This window comes from Ixodes scapularis, unplaced genomic scaffold (genome assembly GCF_016920785.2).
Source record: "Ixodes scapularis isolate PalLabHiFi unplaced genomic scaffold, ASM1692078v2 PGA_scaffold4__175_contigs__length_147842914, whole genome shotgun sequence".
Classification (NCBI taxonomy): domain Eukaryota; kingdom Metazoa; phylum Arthropoda; class Arachnida; order Ixodida; family Ixodidae; genus Ixodes; species Ixodes scapularis.
In genome coordinates, this window is record NW_024609879.1 from 3,842,876 (window position 1) to 3,859,514 (window position 16,639).

At 47.9% G+C, this 16,639-nt stretch overlaps 1 protein-coding gene across 1 annotated transcript in view; it reads right to left on the minus strand.

The window, feature by feature from the left end:
* LOC8042496 (guanine nucleotide exchange factor for Rab-3A) overlaps positions 1–16,639 on the minus strand; it is a 77,060-nt gene that overhangs the window by 17,919 nt on the left and 42,502 nt on the right. The window contains exons 8-10 of the mRNA XM_029970821.4: positions 3,650–3,778; positions 1,770–1,849; positions 370–469 (exon numbers count right to left, since the gene is read on the minus strand). Of these exons, the coding sequence (XP_029826681.3) occupies positions 370–469; positions 1,770–1,849; positions 3,650–3,778 (309 nt within the window). The remainder of the gene's footprint in view (positions 1–369; positions 470–1,769; positions 1,850–3,649; positions 3,779–16,639) is intronic.

Here is a 16,639-nt window from a genome sequence, read left to right on the forward strand (position 1 = left end):
GCTGCAGCTATAAAAGAAAAAAAATGGGGAGTGGATACGGATGTTTTTGTTTAAATATAATTGAAGCCGTTAAATGAGTGAAATTATTTTTGACTTTTCGTATATTGTCAACAGAGATGGAATTGAGCGAGTTCAATTGCCGTTAAAGTACTTTCTGTCGCGGATGGTACTTTCCTAAAGTACTTTCTGTCGCGGATGGTGCCATTGCTGCAGCGGTAAGGAAACCTCCGTGGCCTCCACCATGGAGCGTCGTCGCGCGCCTCCACAGTTTGCCAAGCTATGGCGAAAGGGAGTATATCTACATAGAGCACAGTCATGCAAAACCGAGTATAGGGTCGGTCGTCCTAAGAGAGTCCAACAGCCCCTCACCCTGTTCCTGCAGAGCTGTGAGATGTAGTGCCAGGAAGACGAGTCCCCCAGGCGCATGCGGTACTTGCAGAGCCGGGGAGCGTCCAGGAGGGAGCACTTCCTGCGAGCCAAGGAGCACACACCCTGCCGCAGCCGTTCTCCCGGGGGCCCAGAACAGCGCCGGGCCGCGGTGGCCAGAACGCGTCTCGGACCGCTCTACATGCCGCGTCCTCGAACGAGGCCCGTCAATCTCTTTACAACGACGTTGCAGACGTGCCTCCGCGATCCCGGAGGTGCCACGGAAGTGGAGGCGACGGAGACCGAAGCGGACGCGAGACGGAACGCCACGACGAGAGCGACCCTGGCATCGACCCGCCTTTTTGGCCGGAATATCTACGGCTAACCGCTACAAGATGTCACTTTGGAATCGCTTTCGACGCGTGGCTGGGATACGGTGGAAGATACGCAAGTCAAAGACACGTTCCAGGCACCGTACTAGCACTCTCTTCGTGAACACAAAGAAATTGCGTCGTCCAATAGCGCAGACTGTCCCCCCGTTGCGGTGCCTCGAACGAGTTTTTGACCGTGGTGTATTTAGTGCCCTACGACGCCCGTGCATCGAAAGCGATCCCAAACCAGCAGCAAAGTATGTTGCGGGAGTCAGTGCATCGTGCCGTAGGACGTCGCAATCTTCGCGGACAGTCGTGGCAGTTCCGGCAAAAAGAGACGAGCAAACGAGAGTGTCGCAATGTCCCAACTCGTGGCCGCCAAATCTTTCCCGAACTGTCGTGTCTGCAGGAAGAATCCTACAGAAGGAAATGCGTCTGCCGCGTCGGACTCCTCTGCCGTGCCAAGGTTGCGACAGGCAGTGTTGGATAAAGTGCATCTATACAGTGCTCTAAGTAATGCACTAAGTAAATTGGGGATTATGTACTTCAAGTAAAGTAGCAAGTACACTGGGAGGCAATGTACTCCAAGAACTATAAATGTAACATGCTTTCAAATAAAGAACAAGTGCCTTTTAACGCAATCTTTCACGGCGCTCCTTTCATTGTTATTGAACAAAGAAATGCATTATTAATTTTAGGGCTAGATCTCTGAACAAGATTAATTCAATTGTTTTCTCGCATGTCGCAGAGTCTCGAGTACACCGGGAGCATGAAAATGCTCATGGGGCATTTCCATACTTGAGGAGCGGTTGCCAAGTGCACTTCCTTCGACCACAAGCACGCAGAGCATGTTTGGCAGTGGCTGTCTGAAGCGACGAAAATGAGCCAAAATCGTACATTCTTTCTTAATTCTCAGTAAGCTCTATTAGTCAGATAACAGTGCAAGAGGGCTTAATTTAAAGTATTTTGTGGTTTCTTCGAAATTTCTAATTGCTGAGTGTCCAGTGTAGTCACACAATGACGGAAGCTTACTTGGGGAAAGGATTGCTGCCTGTGACTGCTTCAATGGTGATGCAGTTGTCCTCGATGGCCCTCAGGACCTCTTGGCTTAGCTGCACACAAGCAGCTATCAGTCTTTGCAACTCACAACTGGAAACTTCTCAACCAGAAGCTGCACTGGTGAGTCGCCAACATACACCCACCAAACAATTGTTCACACACAAAAATAATGGACATGCTCGGTTGTTCAGACGTTTTCGTGGAACCGTCGCTCACACAACAGATTTAAAGGGACCGTGAAATAAATTCTGGGCTGGAATAAATGATTCTAAATTGTGATTTTAGAAATTGCATATCGTTTAGTGGGTTTGCAAGTTCCACGCAAGTTCGGTTTTGACTAACGTAGAAGTTTGGGCAAGTCGGCGGTTCGCTCAAAAAGCACGGTGAAAGCTTGGAGTCGTGGCGTTCCGACACCAACATCGTCCAAGTTGACAACCTGACATTACTCGTATTTACGTCGATGAAAGCAAAATTAACTGGACTGGCCAGTGATGTAAAGCTGACCACGTCAGCAAGAAGGCTTTAAGGGCAGCCCTCCCAACCTTCTTGCAGCTCAATATTTGTCGACGATTGCTGTAGCCCAACATTTACTGTAGCTTCACATTTATCGACAATTGCATCGGACGCGAGGGACACGGACGCCTAACCTTGCCGACCCTCAGATGCCTGGGAGAACTTCCGGTTCCGGTGGAACACTACGTCACGACCCCCCCGATTTCTCATTTCACTTTTGAGTTAAAGAGGAAAGTGAAGGAGGAAGATGTTGAAAAATCATTTCATGGTCCTTAAAGGACACATGCAAAGGAAAAATACCTTTTTTTTTAAACAGCCTGGTTGGGAAAAGGATGTTATTAAACAAATTTACAAAAAAAAAAAAAATTTTTAGAGCTATACTAATGGCGCTATACGAATTTGTAGCTGGCGCCTGTGGGCGCCGCGGAAAAATGGCCGCTATTTGTCACGTCACTGCCCGCTATTTGTCATGTGGTACTTACGCTCTTTTGGAAGCTTCCTATGGTCTCTAAAAGTTACTTATTCATCTTTGTTTCAAGTGCAACAGAAAACGAAGATTAATAAGTAAGTTTTAGAGCCCAAAGGAAGCTCCTGAAAAAGCGCAAGCAGACGTGATAGATCTGTGCGCCGGTCAGATGATGGCGGCGGTGCTGCGGAGCAGACGAACTTGCGCGGCCACGTAGAGAAACGGCACACAGGTGTATTACGTGACCCGCGGCAGCTCCCGCGGGCGCCAACTACTAATTTGTTTTGCGCTGTAAATATGGCTTCATTTTTTTCTTCGTTGTAAATTTGTTTTATTGCATTCTTTCTCCATCTAGGCTATTTAAAAAAATGTTTTTTCCCTTCGCATGTATCCTTTAAGGTGAAGTGACAGTTTGAAAGTGTACCTGATAAAGTGTGTTCTAAATATTGAATAGCTGAAGTAAGGGTAATGAAATTTAATATATATGTTATGAATGTAGACCCACAATAAAAATGCACTAAAACAATTTTTTTAACATTTTATGTTATTATTTTTTAATTACTTGTTGCAAATTTTTTAAATTGGCAAGCAAAGAGCTCTAGTAACCCTGCAGGGCTAATACTAAAACAGAAATTTTGTTTAAAAAAAATGGCTACTTTTTTTTGTCTCTATATTTCTTCTTCCTCCCCAGTCCAGTTTCGGTTTCGGTTATGAGCAGTTGCATTTTCTGACTTCATTAAAATATATGCAACACTTTAGCAAAATATTCATTGGGTAGTCCACTAACACCATATTACATCGCATGGCAAAGAAAAAAATGTGTGGGGTGTCAGTAATCCTTTAACAACCGGTCGATCTGAGAGTGCCCACGGACCTGCTGAGTGGCAAAGTGAAGGCAGGGCAGGATGTCCTCCTGGTAGATGCGTGCCAGGAACGGGTCTTTGGGGTCCAGGCCAGGGTTCTGCCTCCAGGAGACAAACTCCCGATGGTACACTGGATCCACCTGCAGAAACAAATGACAGAGAGAACAATTCCTCAGGATTCTCACCGCTCATCATTTTCCCTAGAGGCCAGAGTGAGCAGCAAGGTGGGCCAGCTTTTTTCCCTCTTGACGACAGAGGAAGAGAATGGGCAGCCAAGAATGACAGTATGGAGTGCAATTGTTAGTCATACCGCATAAAACAGGGGTGGTTCGAAGGACGTATGCAAAGAGCCATAAAAAATTACATTTTCAAGAGAAGAGTTGCAGTTAAAAACTTTCAGCTTTTCCACTCTGGTGAAGAAGGAAGACAAGCAAAGCTGGTACTATGGTGGGACGACCTCAAGGACGACTTCTTGAACGACGTCTAAGACGATTTCAAGGACGACTTCTAGGACGGCCTCAAGGACAACCTCAAAAACGACGCCTAGGACAACCTCAGGAACGACCTGAAGGACGAGGTTAAGGACGACCTCAAGGACAAAGTCTAGGACGACCTCTAGGGTGACCTCGAGGATGACTTATAGGACGACCTCAAGGACAACCTCTCGGACAACCTCGAGGATGACGTCTAGGACGACCTCAAGGACGACTTCTAAGACGACCTTGAGGAGGACATCTAACAAGACGCCTAGAGAAATTCAGCTTTTCCACTCTGGTGAAAATCAGAGTGGAAAGGCTGGAAAGGTTGCCGCCATTTATGAGCGAGGACGGAAAACTGGTTGTCTGGTTGGCGCCGTTGCTCATAGATGGCGGCAGCTGTCAAGAGTTTTGTGTTGACGTTTGTTTGGTGCCGGACACGATCCTGGGGAACCTAGCCCTTAACAGCTCCGCTGTAAAAGGGGGCATGCCACTATTTTTTAATGCGAAAGCATTAACTGTCCCATGGAGTGAGCCGACGTCATCAGTTTGAAGCACGAAAACGGCACCTAGTTTCCCCAATCCCAAAGGAGCAAAGAAAGCTGATGGATTTCACTTTCGGTTCCATTTGCTGGCGTGCATCGAAGGGACCCCTGTTGGCTGCTGCGCTCGTTAGTTTACACGACCGCTCGCCTCATGGTGCTACGTTTCCATCAGCGCACCGTTAACACAGAGCGTCCAGGGTCAGCGTGCGCAGGGGAGCACGCACGCTGACTGGCGACGAAAAGTATGCAGCAGACGAAAAAGGGAGCGGACGAGCGGCTTGCATGCTTTCACATTCACAACTCATAAGTCCTTAGGCGTACCTCGAGCTTTCTCTTTTACCGTATTTACTCGAATCTAGGCCGATAGTTTTTCCAAAAAAATTAAATCCGAAACTCGGGGGTCGGCCTAGATACGAGGATCCGGCTCCGCCATGACCGCGGGACGCCATCTTGTCTAGATCGCTTCAGGAAGATACGCTGTGTACCACGGAACGCACGGAACGTTTGTCTCTACACAACGCTATGGCATCGACCAGTCGATGACACTACTTTGCGGCTTTTAAGAGGAAAGTTGTCTTAGCTGCTGAACACTCGTCCAACCTGCAAGCCCATCGTGACTTCGGCGTGGACGAAAAAGATGTGTGTCGCTGGAGAAAGCAGCGTGGTCAGCTCTTTGCATGTGCGGCAACAAGAATGGCGTTCTCAGGACCGCGGAAGGGAAGGCACCACGAGGTGGAGATCGAGGTCGCAAACTTCATCAGGGCCCAAAGAGCAGCAGCACATCCCGTAACAACAGAAATCATTCAGGCAAAAGCAAGAGAAGTTGCAAAAGAACGAGGTGTGCCTCGGACGCAGTTCAAAGCAAGCAGAGGTTGGCTGCAAAGATTCATGAAGAGATTTGAATTCAGTCTCTGACGACGAACGTCTGTGTGCCAAAAACTGCCGACGGACTTTGAGGAGAAGTTGATCAGATTCCAGCGATATGTGATAAGGAAGAGGCAAGAAAAGAACTACCTTCTAGGACAAATTGGGAACGTTGATCAGACGCCTGTATACTTCGACATGCCCCTTGCGTACACAGTAAATGAAAAGGGCGCGAAAGAAGTCAAGATTCGACCAGCTCGGTACGAGAAACAGCGGACAACGGTGATGTTGTGCTGCATTGCCGACGGACACAAACTGCCAGCATACATCATTTTCAAACGGAAAACACTTCCCGCTGGAGAAGAGTTCCCCAAAAAGATCGTTGTGCGGGCGAACGAGAAAGGGTGGATGAGCAGCGCCTTGGTCGAGGAATGGGTGAAGTTGATTTGGCAACGCCGTCCAGGTGCAGCACTGAGCAAGAACTCGTTCCTCGTTTTGGATTCGTACCGCGGACATCTGACGGACTCCGTGAAAACCGTGCTTTCCGAAGGTGCGACGGATTTGGCCATCATTCCCGGAGGCATGACAAGCCAACTGCAGCCGTTGGACGTCACAATCAACAAGCCGTTTAAGGATAGGCTCCGGAAGTACTATACAGATTGGCTTACGCAGGAAGACCACCAACTGACCCCGACCGGTCGAATCAAGCGTGCCTCGTCGGGTCAGGTGGCGAGCTGGATCGCGGCCGCATGGGACGACATCCCGGCGGATCTGGTGGTAAAGTCATTCCGAAAGTATTGCATCTCGAATGCCCTGGACGGTACGAATGACCACGCGTTGTGGGAAGCGGACAGTGACAAAGATACCAGTGAGGACGACGAATGATCAGGAAAAATGCAGACATGAACCGTGAGCATACCGTCGGATTCGTGACTGAAATAGTGCTGTACATTGCAGATAAATTCCGTTCTGTGTTTAATTTATGGTGTTTTTCCTATACTTTTTAGTCGGCCTAGAATTGAGAATTTTTTTTTTTATTTTTCGGCCCTGCCGTTTTTGCGGGGTCGGCCTAGAATCGATGCCGGCTTAGAATCGAATAAATACGGTACTTCTTTCACCTCAGCTTTTGGGCACAGCAAAATCCACTTATAATGCTCTTTATGGTTCTTTCCATGCGTCTGCATTCGTGAAACAAGTGCTTTGAAGTTTGGCTCGAACTTGGAGGGAATGAGCACTATCCTTGACCTTGACCATGATAAAGAGAGGGAGGCAAAACATTTCCAAAACTGTTACCATATTTACATGACTGTAGGTCGACCCTTATTGCAATTTTTGAAAATCTGAAGTGACCTATAATCAAAGCAAAGCCCTCCACCACCAACAAAAACTTAACAATTGTGATGTCAAGAACATCTCTTACACGTTCAGCTGGCTGTACCTGTCGCATTGCACTATTCTGTGCACTCATTTTACAAGTTCTTTTTTTGTTCTTTTAATTTACACATACGAGTATTATTGATAGTGATTTGCAAATTAGCCCGAATGCACAGTGGTGAACAGCGCACGGCGCGCCCAACTCCCAGTGGTGATGGCACTTCTTCTAAGAGCCAGCCCAGAATGGCAGCTGGAACCCGTGACTAGAGCAGCCTTGCGTCTAACTCTCTGTGGCTTATTTGTGCAATTTTTCGCGCGATTCACGGTCACATGTCGCTTGATCACACAAGAAGATCATGCCGGAGTGCCAACTACGTTTTATAGCATCGACACGCGTGATTGGTGCAGTTTAGGTTTCTGGTGCACGTTTACAGCCATTCTTCATCCAGAAGCAACCAACAACTGCACCGCTGGATGCAAGTGTGACCCATCGGAGCGAGTGGTGCTCCAGTAGAGTCTGCAAAGGTGCGGGATCTTAACTCCAACGGCAAACAAAGAGGCTGCTGCGGGCCCAAGTCTGGATAGGTGGGGACGCCTTCCGGAGTTTAGAGGTCAGGCTCGCAACGTACGTCGCTGAAGTGCACAATCGGTCCCTAGCCATGACGTGCAACGCGATCACCGAGCAAGCGCGGAAGATGCGGTTGATGCTGTCATTTGCAAAGTGCGAGATTTCGTCGGACGATGCCAAAGTTCTAAAGTTCCGTGGATTCTTTGTGTGCAGTGACTAAAAGCTCTGAACACGCCTTCCCCGTATAAAACATTCGGAGTAAATGACCAAAATAAAGCGTTCACTAACGCACGTCTAAGATGCCATTTGATTTAGGCTTTTGCTTTGGAACAGTTACTGCTGCAGATGCCGGCACATGTAACACCATTCTCTGCATCCTCCTTGATGCTTGGGTAATTTAGCAACAGGTCTATTCAGTGGATTAGTTATCAATAGGCACGATTTTCAAGATCAGCAGACTCTCAGGTAGATAATAAAGGTTTCTCAAAGATTTGCCGCTGTGCAACCCGCGTTGGCCATGTCTACGCTCGCACCGCCCTTTCTATGTCGTCGTATCAAGTGCTTACATGCCTACTTTCCTTTCCTTCCGCTTTCCCAGGGTGGGGAGTCCCGCCGGGGGTGTCTAGTTTCCTCCGGCTCCTCGGGGTGGGTCTGTGTCATGTGCTAAGGCCCGCTTCAGACGGAGCAACTTTCTCAGCAACTTTGGTGTTGCTGGCGGGTTGTTCCCTAGCTTTCCCTAGATCGACATGAATTGCTGAGATCGGGTCCGGCTCAAAACAAGCCCAGGCAGCACCGAGTTCTGGGCCAAAACTTGGCTTGCGTCTGGCAGTTTAGGGCATTAAAATGCCCGAAGAAGCCAAAGTAGTGCCAAACCTGACCTCCCTTGGCAACAGTCTGGGTATCTTGGCCCTAATTCGCCAAACAAGTGCCAAACTTAGGCTTCGCTGCCGGGTAGTTCGGCTGCCGTCTGGCATCTTCGGGCCTAAATCGCCTAAAAAATGCCAGATTTAGGCTTACTGCCCGGTAGTTCGGCAGATCTTTGGCATTTTTGGGCCAAAATCGCCAAACTAATGCCAAAGTTAGGCTTCACTTTTTGATAGTTCGGCTATCACCTGGCACATTCGGGCCAAAATCGCCACAGATGTGCCAGAGTTAGGCTTACTACCTTGTAGTTCGGTAGAGCTTTGGCATTTTTGGGCCAAAATCGCCGAACTAATGCCAAAGTTAGGCTTCACTTTTTGACAGTTCGGCTGTCACCTGGCACATTCGGGCCAAAATCGCCAGAGATGTGCCAGAGTTAGGCTTACTACCTTGTAGTTCGGCAGAGCTTTGGCATTTTCGGGCCAAAATCGCCAAACTTATGCCAAAGTTAGGCTTCACTTTTTGACAGTTCGGCTGTCACCTGGCACATTCGGGCCAAAATCGCCACAAATGTGCCAGAGTTAGGCTTACTACCTTGTAGTTCGGTTGAGATCTGGCATCTTTGGGCCCAAGTCGCCAAACGAGAGCCCAAGTTAGGCTTCGCTTCCCGATAGTTTGGCTGTGATCTGGCAGCTGCGGGCCAAAGTTGCCAAACAAGTGCCAGAACTAGGCTTACTGCCTTGGAGTTCGGCTGATGAAATGTTTGATGTACGCGGGTGGTCTTCATCTTAATTATATAGAAATCAAGTTTTATTCGGCTGGCAACTTTATCCTATTTTGGGTGTCTCTTGATTTCTGCAGTCCAAAGGTTGGCTGAATGTTTTGACGCGGCTGGAGCAGGCTTTGCAAACGCAAATAAATTGTGCCAGAGGTTGCACTCGCGCGTAGGTACACAAGCCAATATCGGGGCGCGTCGTGAGACTGGTTCGACATTATGGCGCGTTCACACCGGCGATGCGATCTAGTCGCGCCATAACTTTCATCGCAAAAGCGACCATCGCGGGCAAAAAGTGACGGGTTTTGAGCAGTCGCTTGCTGACCCGACTTTTTACGATGCACTCTAGTCGCGGAAAGGCCGAGCCAACCAACGGCGTTCGGAGCGAGAGTTTTTGAGAAGCGACTCGCCAACGAAGGCGTTGGACTCGCTCATCGTGCACGCCAAATTGACCAACCAATTACTTTTATTTATTTATTTATTTTTTTTTTTGCGATGCGATTTAGTTGGATTGCGCGACTGCTTACATCCCCGGTGTGAATCCGCCTTTACAGAAAGTGCTGTCATTGAGCTAACACTGCGCAAGACGGATGTACGCACGTTTCCACAAGAGATATCATTATTAGGCGGCGCATTGCAAAAGCGAGCGTGGCTCTGTGCGTGTCTTGCATTGTGATTGAGCACTGTCAAATCCTAGCGATAACAAAGAGCGGAAACGACCGGGGCTCCGTGGCGCGGCTCCCGCATCACACTTGGGGAATGAAAATGAAATCCCGGAAATTGTACTATTTTAGCGTGTTGATACTTTTTCGACATTAAAAAGTGGAGACACAAAAGGGACGATACAGACAGGACAATCTGAACTTTAAAGGCCGCTGTACAAACGGGACGTTCTACAGAGAAGAACCTTCTATCCCGAAGCTAGGGGACGGGGAGGGAAAGGGCCATCGTTGGGTGGAAAGAGCGTCTAGAGAATGGGATTAGCCTCGGGGCGAGCCATCCTCTCGAGAGGGAGTGGGGACGGAACAAAGCTGCCATGGGGATTCCGGCTAAAAGGTGGAAGAAAGTTAAGCTTGTCAAACGGCGCCCTCAGATCCGAGGACGGGCACGTTAGAGAATTTGAAAAAAGCTGCTTGATTAGCTGGACGACCCAGTGCGGTCTACTGGTTCTAGAAGGTGACTCGGATGAAGAAAACTCGTTTTGCTCGAAAACTCTAAAAGCATTCTGGACGTGAACTCTTGCCACAAATAAAAATAACACATGCATGAAAAACTACGAAGGCAACTAAGCTTTCTCCTATGATGGGAGAATGCGTGAGCATTACAGGCAGAGTTATGTTGGCGCAACTTGCAATAAAGAAAGAAAAAAAAAAGTTATGTTGGCGCAACGGACAGCGCGCTAGTTTCACGATCAAGCGGGCCTAGCTTCGAAACCGGGATGGTTTTTTTTCTCGTGGTCTTTTTTTTATTTCGTTTATTTTTTTTTTTTTTTGTTTGGTCACGTAACAAGAAAAATCACCAGAACAGAATTTTTTTTTGGCCACGTCACCAGATTTTTTCTTATTTCTCCTTTCCTTCAGTCTTTTTTTCTTTTTTTCCTTTTTTTCGGTTTACGCTTCCTATCGCAAAACTCTTTGCACCTATTTCGCGTTAAATTGGCGTTAGCCAAATCATTTTATTTATGGCAGGGAATTCTGCCGTACGTACCTTATGTTACTATTACCAACCCTGGCTTGCAATTTCTGCTATCCAAAGGACTGGACTATGCCCTTGCTCCACGGTACGTTCCAAAACCTGACTTCATAATTGAAATTGAAGAGAAACTCAGACATGTGCACAATGTCACAGGGGTAAATCTCGCAAGAACCCGCGTTGTCAGTGTTTCGAACAATGTGAAACCGGCCGGGTCAAATTTAGATCAACAAGAACGCATTGCTCTTAATGAGTTGAAGTCAGACAGCTCCATCATGATTTTAAAGGCCGACAAAGGAAAAGGAACCGTTGTGCTTGGTAGGGATGACTACATGAAGAAGATGTATGAAGTTATAAATGACAGTCGCTATTTCGTGAGGCTATCAAGAGATCCCGCTGCTAAGTCCGGAAGAGAGTTAGCTGACCACCTTCGGGAGCTGAAAAAGAAAGGACGCATCAGTGACGACCTATACCGTCGTCTCTTCTCCTTTGACGCCGCGACACCCAAGATGTATGGACTCCCCAAAATTCACAAACCGGGTTGCCCCCTACGCCCGATTGTATATGTTTTTGGTTCATCCACTTACAGCCTTTCCAAATATCTGGTTATGATTCTGAGCCCTCTTACGGGAAACAATGAGTTTAGCGTCCGGAATTCCCATGACTTTGCTGAACTTTAACGCGCTCAGACCCTGCTACCGCACGAGGCTATGGTATCCTTTGATGTGATTTCATTATTTACGAATGTCCCCAACGCCCTGGCGGTTGATGTCGCCCGTGACCGGTTGTTGGCAGACCAGTCGTTGTCCACTCGCACAACCCTCCTTGTTGATGACGTTATACTCCTTTTGCGTTTTTGTCTCAACCAGTGTAATTTTAGTTTTAATGGGACATATATCACCAGGTCAGCGGATGCCCTATGGGGAGTCCAGTTTCCGTAACCGTCTCGAATCTCATCATGGAATATGTTGAGGAAAAGGTAATGTCTGGCATTGATTTCCCCGTGAAGTTCTACCGTCGCTATGTCGATGACACTTTTGTAATAGTTAACAGAGAGAACGTAACCGATTTTCACCGCAATTTGAATAGTGTCCACCCCTCAATTCAGTTCACCTGCGAACATGAAACCGATAGTACCTTGCCGTTTTTATATGTACGTGTCCATAGAACTAGTGAATCTTTCTTTAAGATGGAGACATCCGTATATGGTAAACCATGTGACAGACAAAACTTTCTTGACTACCACTCTCATCACCCTACTCAACACAAAACCTCAGTTGTAAGATCGTTGCCTTCATCGTTCAGAAACAGTCCCATCTAACTCAACACTTAGCGATCAAGAACTTAGCCATGTGCGGGAGGCTTTGAAGAAACGTAACTACCCCGACCGGTTTATCAATCGCGTTAAGAAACAAATGTCCCGTCGGCGCCCGGATCGAGCCGAACGAACACGTGACGTCGTGTGCATCCCGTACGTTAAGGGGGTTTCGGAGGCATTGGGACGCGCCCTTAGGCCGTTGGGGGTACGAACTGTATACAAACCCTACAGAACAATTGCCAATGTTATCTCCAAGCCAAAAGACCCGACTCCGCCAGAGGCAGAAAGGGTCGTGATCTACCAGGTGCAGTGCAAGGAATGTGACGCTTCCTACATTGGCGAGACGGAACGAAAAAGAAAAACAAGACTAAAAGAACACGCACAGGATGTCGCCAATTCCACGAACGCCACCCGCTTCAAGTCCGAACTCGTCGACCATGCATGGACGTCGGGACACCAATTTGACTTTGACAAGGCGAGGGATAAAAGGTGGGGACCTAGGAAGCTGCTGGAATCTTGGTTCATCCAGAACGACAAACGCGGAAGTGATTCATCGCTGGTAAACAAGAACCGTGGCCCCCTGCCGGACGTGTACACAAACTTTATGCCTAAATAGCCAAACTTTTTTGTGCGACTCTCGCTCTGCACTGTACTGAAGATGCCTCCCGCATGGGAGGCGAAACGTTTAATTAAATTGTTATTTTTGTGCTGTCAAGCCGTTTTTGTTATTACATTTATCATGTCTGTGCCCGGCTTCTGGAGTATTTTTGCGCTCCTAATTTCACCGGTACGACAGCCATGGGAGGCCACTGCGAGCGAGTGGGGACAGAAATCAGACTTGGACGTAGTTCAACTACTCTACTCAAACTACATTAGTTTAACTACTTTTTCGAGTAACTTGGTAACTTTCAATTACAACTTGATTTGGGTAATTAGTAGTTTAATTTAACTACTTTTTTCAGGTAACTTCTACTCAAATTACTAACTACTTTCGAAATTATATAATGCCAATTTTGCCTATCACGAAAGTTTGAGCGCAGAAATGAATAAGACGCCGGCAGATGAAGTGGCATTCTCGAACAAGGGGCCCCCTTGTTCGGGAAGGCGTCCTTGGGCCAAGGTGGCGACGAGCAGCCAAAACATAACACCGGCACGCACGAACGCAGGAAGAGATGCTTGCTGAACAAGCTTTGGTCGGGTATTGACCTAATCCGGTAATGCATGCAAGCGCTGCGTTTCCAGCTGCAACCGTGAAAGACGGGGACACTCTGAGAGTTGTTGTTTTCGTGCTGTCTGTCTTTAGTGAGTTCTGACTCAAGCGGTAGGTTCCACGGGAGGCGCCACTGGAATGACCTCGCAGCTGGGCGCCTTGTCGTCAGCGCATACGCCTTTGCAAAGCCGGACTCTCCCGCGCACAAACCCTGGTACGGATAATCCGTTCATGGGAGCACGTTCCCGCTTACAGCTGCAACTGTATACGAGCGACGATGCTTGTTCACGTAATCCTTCGCGTCCTTCCGACCATCCATGCCTGGGAGACCTCCTCTTTGTTAAAAATGATTCAGGCGAGTCAGAATGTTGTAGTCGCCGGCGAGGATTGCGAGTTACCCTTGGGAGATCCTTTTGTTGGACCCAATTTTTTTTTTCAGTAGCGTAGCACTAGCACTACGACGTGACGCGCAGTCGTCCGGATGATCTCATCGTCGTGGCGCGAGACTTGAACCCTTGACGGTCTGGTGCACTCGCCCAGCGTACTCTCAGAACGACGTCGGAATGAAGAGGGGCCAGTCATAACAATCTCAACTTGACGAAGAAAAAAAAAAGGAGAAAAGTTTGTTATTAAAGACCCTCTACCCGAGGCAAACCTCACAAGTTTCGTCATGGACTCCTAAGATGCCGACACTCGCTTACCCGACCCCGCACGGCCTGTTTCACAAATTCAACGCTGCCGTTCCATCCAGCCCGTCAGCGGAACGTCTATTTAGCTGGGCTGGGGACGTCTTGAGAAGGAAAAGGGGAAAACTCTCCTATCAAGAACTTTGAAAGTCAATTGCTTCTGCGAGCGAGTAAACTATTTTGGCGAAAACGCAAGCCATAAATAGACTGCATTTATTTTAGGCTCGCAGGGTTTTTCATTGATCAAAACTGCTGTTCATTTTGCTACCACAAATATATAAACAAGTAACTTCGAAAGTAACCTCAAAGTAACTCGCTACGTTTTACAGTAGTTAGTAGTTTACTCAATTACTATTACGAATGCGTAATTTCTACTCTACTCCAATTACTTTTGGCGCCGATACTCACTAACTTAACTTAACTACCTTTTTTGAGTAATTTGTACATGTCTGAGAGAAATAATGAGGTTTATCGGATGGCGACAAGCCCGAAAAACATAACCACCCCGTCCATTTCGCTCTCAAGAAAGGAGATTATCTTTCTGAGGCCCTCAATGGAAGCCGAACGCTGACAGACTAGGCAAGGCGACAAGGTCACCGGCAGAAGCGGCCTTTCCTTTTATGCGTTGTTGATTCCCCCTCGACCTCGCCTTTTGCAAATCCTCCCCACCTGCTTTTGTGTCTTCGTGTGGCTGTCAGCGAGCGCGACAGCCGCTTTAAGCAAATCAAAAAGGGTGAAGCGAAACGCGTGACCCAGCGTGACCTCTCTACGTAGGACGCGTAGGACAAAAATGTTTGGACGAAAATTTTTCACGTGACTTTCTCTGTCACGCTGATGGGATCTCTGGGGCTGTCGTTTTCGCCGTTTGCCTAGTTATAGAAATAAGCGGGCCACGTAGGTCCGGTTTTCGAACTGCTCCTCAGTGTTCTGTTGTTTTCGTGCGCTGAAGACGCGACTGTGTTTTTTCGTCGTAAACGGTCGGAATACGTCCATGCCAATTTTTCGGTAACAGCCATTTTTTGCACCGGAGTTCGTGGAATACTTGTGATGTGTTTGTTGGACACGTTTCGACAAAAACTGCTCTTCGCCGACGACGAGACGTCAGTCCTCGAATCCTCGAATGTGTTTGTGGGGTGCCTGAGTTGGATTATGGATCTATCAAGGATTACATGATATCGCTCTTTTATTAGTAAGTGCACTGCAAGCATGATTCTGATAGTCGTCCTGCTTTCCTCTCAATCTCCGCGGTTTTTGTGTGATGAGTTTTGCTTGGCATGAGGACAGTGTTAATTGTATTTTATAATTTGCTTTTCGTTTTACAGAGAAGTGTGACCTTTGTAAATATGTTGAGAATACACTGTGTGCAATGATAGTTGTTTAATAAACTTCTGGGAGCGATCGAAAAAAAATTGTTTATCCGCATAAGTGATTGGATATGCAACAAATGACATGCAACGTACATATACTTGCACGACGTTCGGCCAATACGAAGCAGACGCATCGTAGAGTTTTCGCACAATATTGCGCGAACGCTAGGTCGGGGCGAAACAGCTGTACGGCAACACCCGCCGGGTATCAAACGGTGGTACAAAACTGGATAGTTGAGCGATATTGGAACCGACTTTCGGCCGGCACTGGCACGATACTGCAAAGTATTGCCGTGCTGCTTGGGAACGGAGGTGATGACATCTTACCATCCTGTTTCCAACGCTTGTTTAATTTATTTCTCTTCTGGGACGCGTGAAAGAGCACTTCTGTGACACACCAGAGATATTCGAAACTTGGGCTGGCCTCTCGGCTTTCTTTGCCAGGCACTTATTTGGCACTTCAGTGGGTAGCCAGAGAAAAGCCAAACTTCGGCATGCCCCGAATCGACAAATTAAGATTTACTGCGGCAGTTATGGCTCAAGTCTGGCACTTACTTTGGCGCTCCTCTGGCGGACCAGAGAAACGCCAAACCTTGGCACGTTCCAAATACCGAAATTAGGCGTTGCTCTGGCAGCTATGGCTGAAGTATGGCACCGACTTTGGCGCTCCTCTGGCGGACCTGAGAAAAGCCAAACTTTGGCACGTCCCAAATACCGAAATTAGGCGTTACTCTGGCAGCTATGGCTGAAGTATGGCACCAACTTTGGTGCTCCTCTGGCGGACCCAAGAAAAGCCAAACTTTGGCACGTCCCAAATACCGAAATTAGGCGTTACCCTGGCAGCTATGGCTGAAGTATGGCACCAACTTTGGCGCTCCTCTGGCGTACCAGAGAAACGCCAAACCTTGGCACGTCCCAAATACCAAAGTTAGGCGTTGCTCTGGCAGTTATGGCTCAAGTCTGGCACCAACTTTGGCGCTCCTCTGGCGGACCCGAGAAAAGCCAAACTTTGGCACGTCCCAAATACCGAAATTAGGCGTTACTCTGGCAGCTATGGCTGAAGTATGGCACCAACTTTGGCGCTCCTCTGGCGGACCAGAGAAACGCCAAACCTTAGCACGTCCCAAATACCGAAATTAGGCGTTGCTCTGGCAGTTATGGCTGAGGTATGGCACCAACTTTGGCGCTCCTCTGGCGGACCAGAGAAACGCCAAACCTTGGCATGCCTCGCATTCCCAGATTAGGATTTACTATGGCAGTTATGG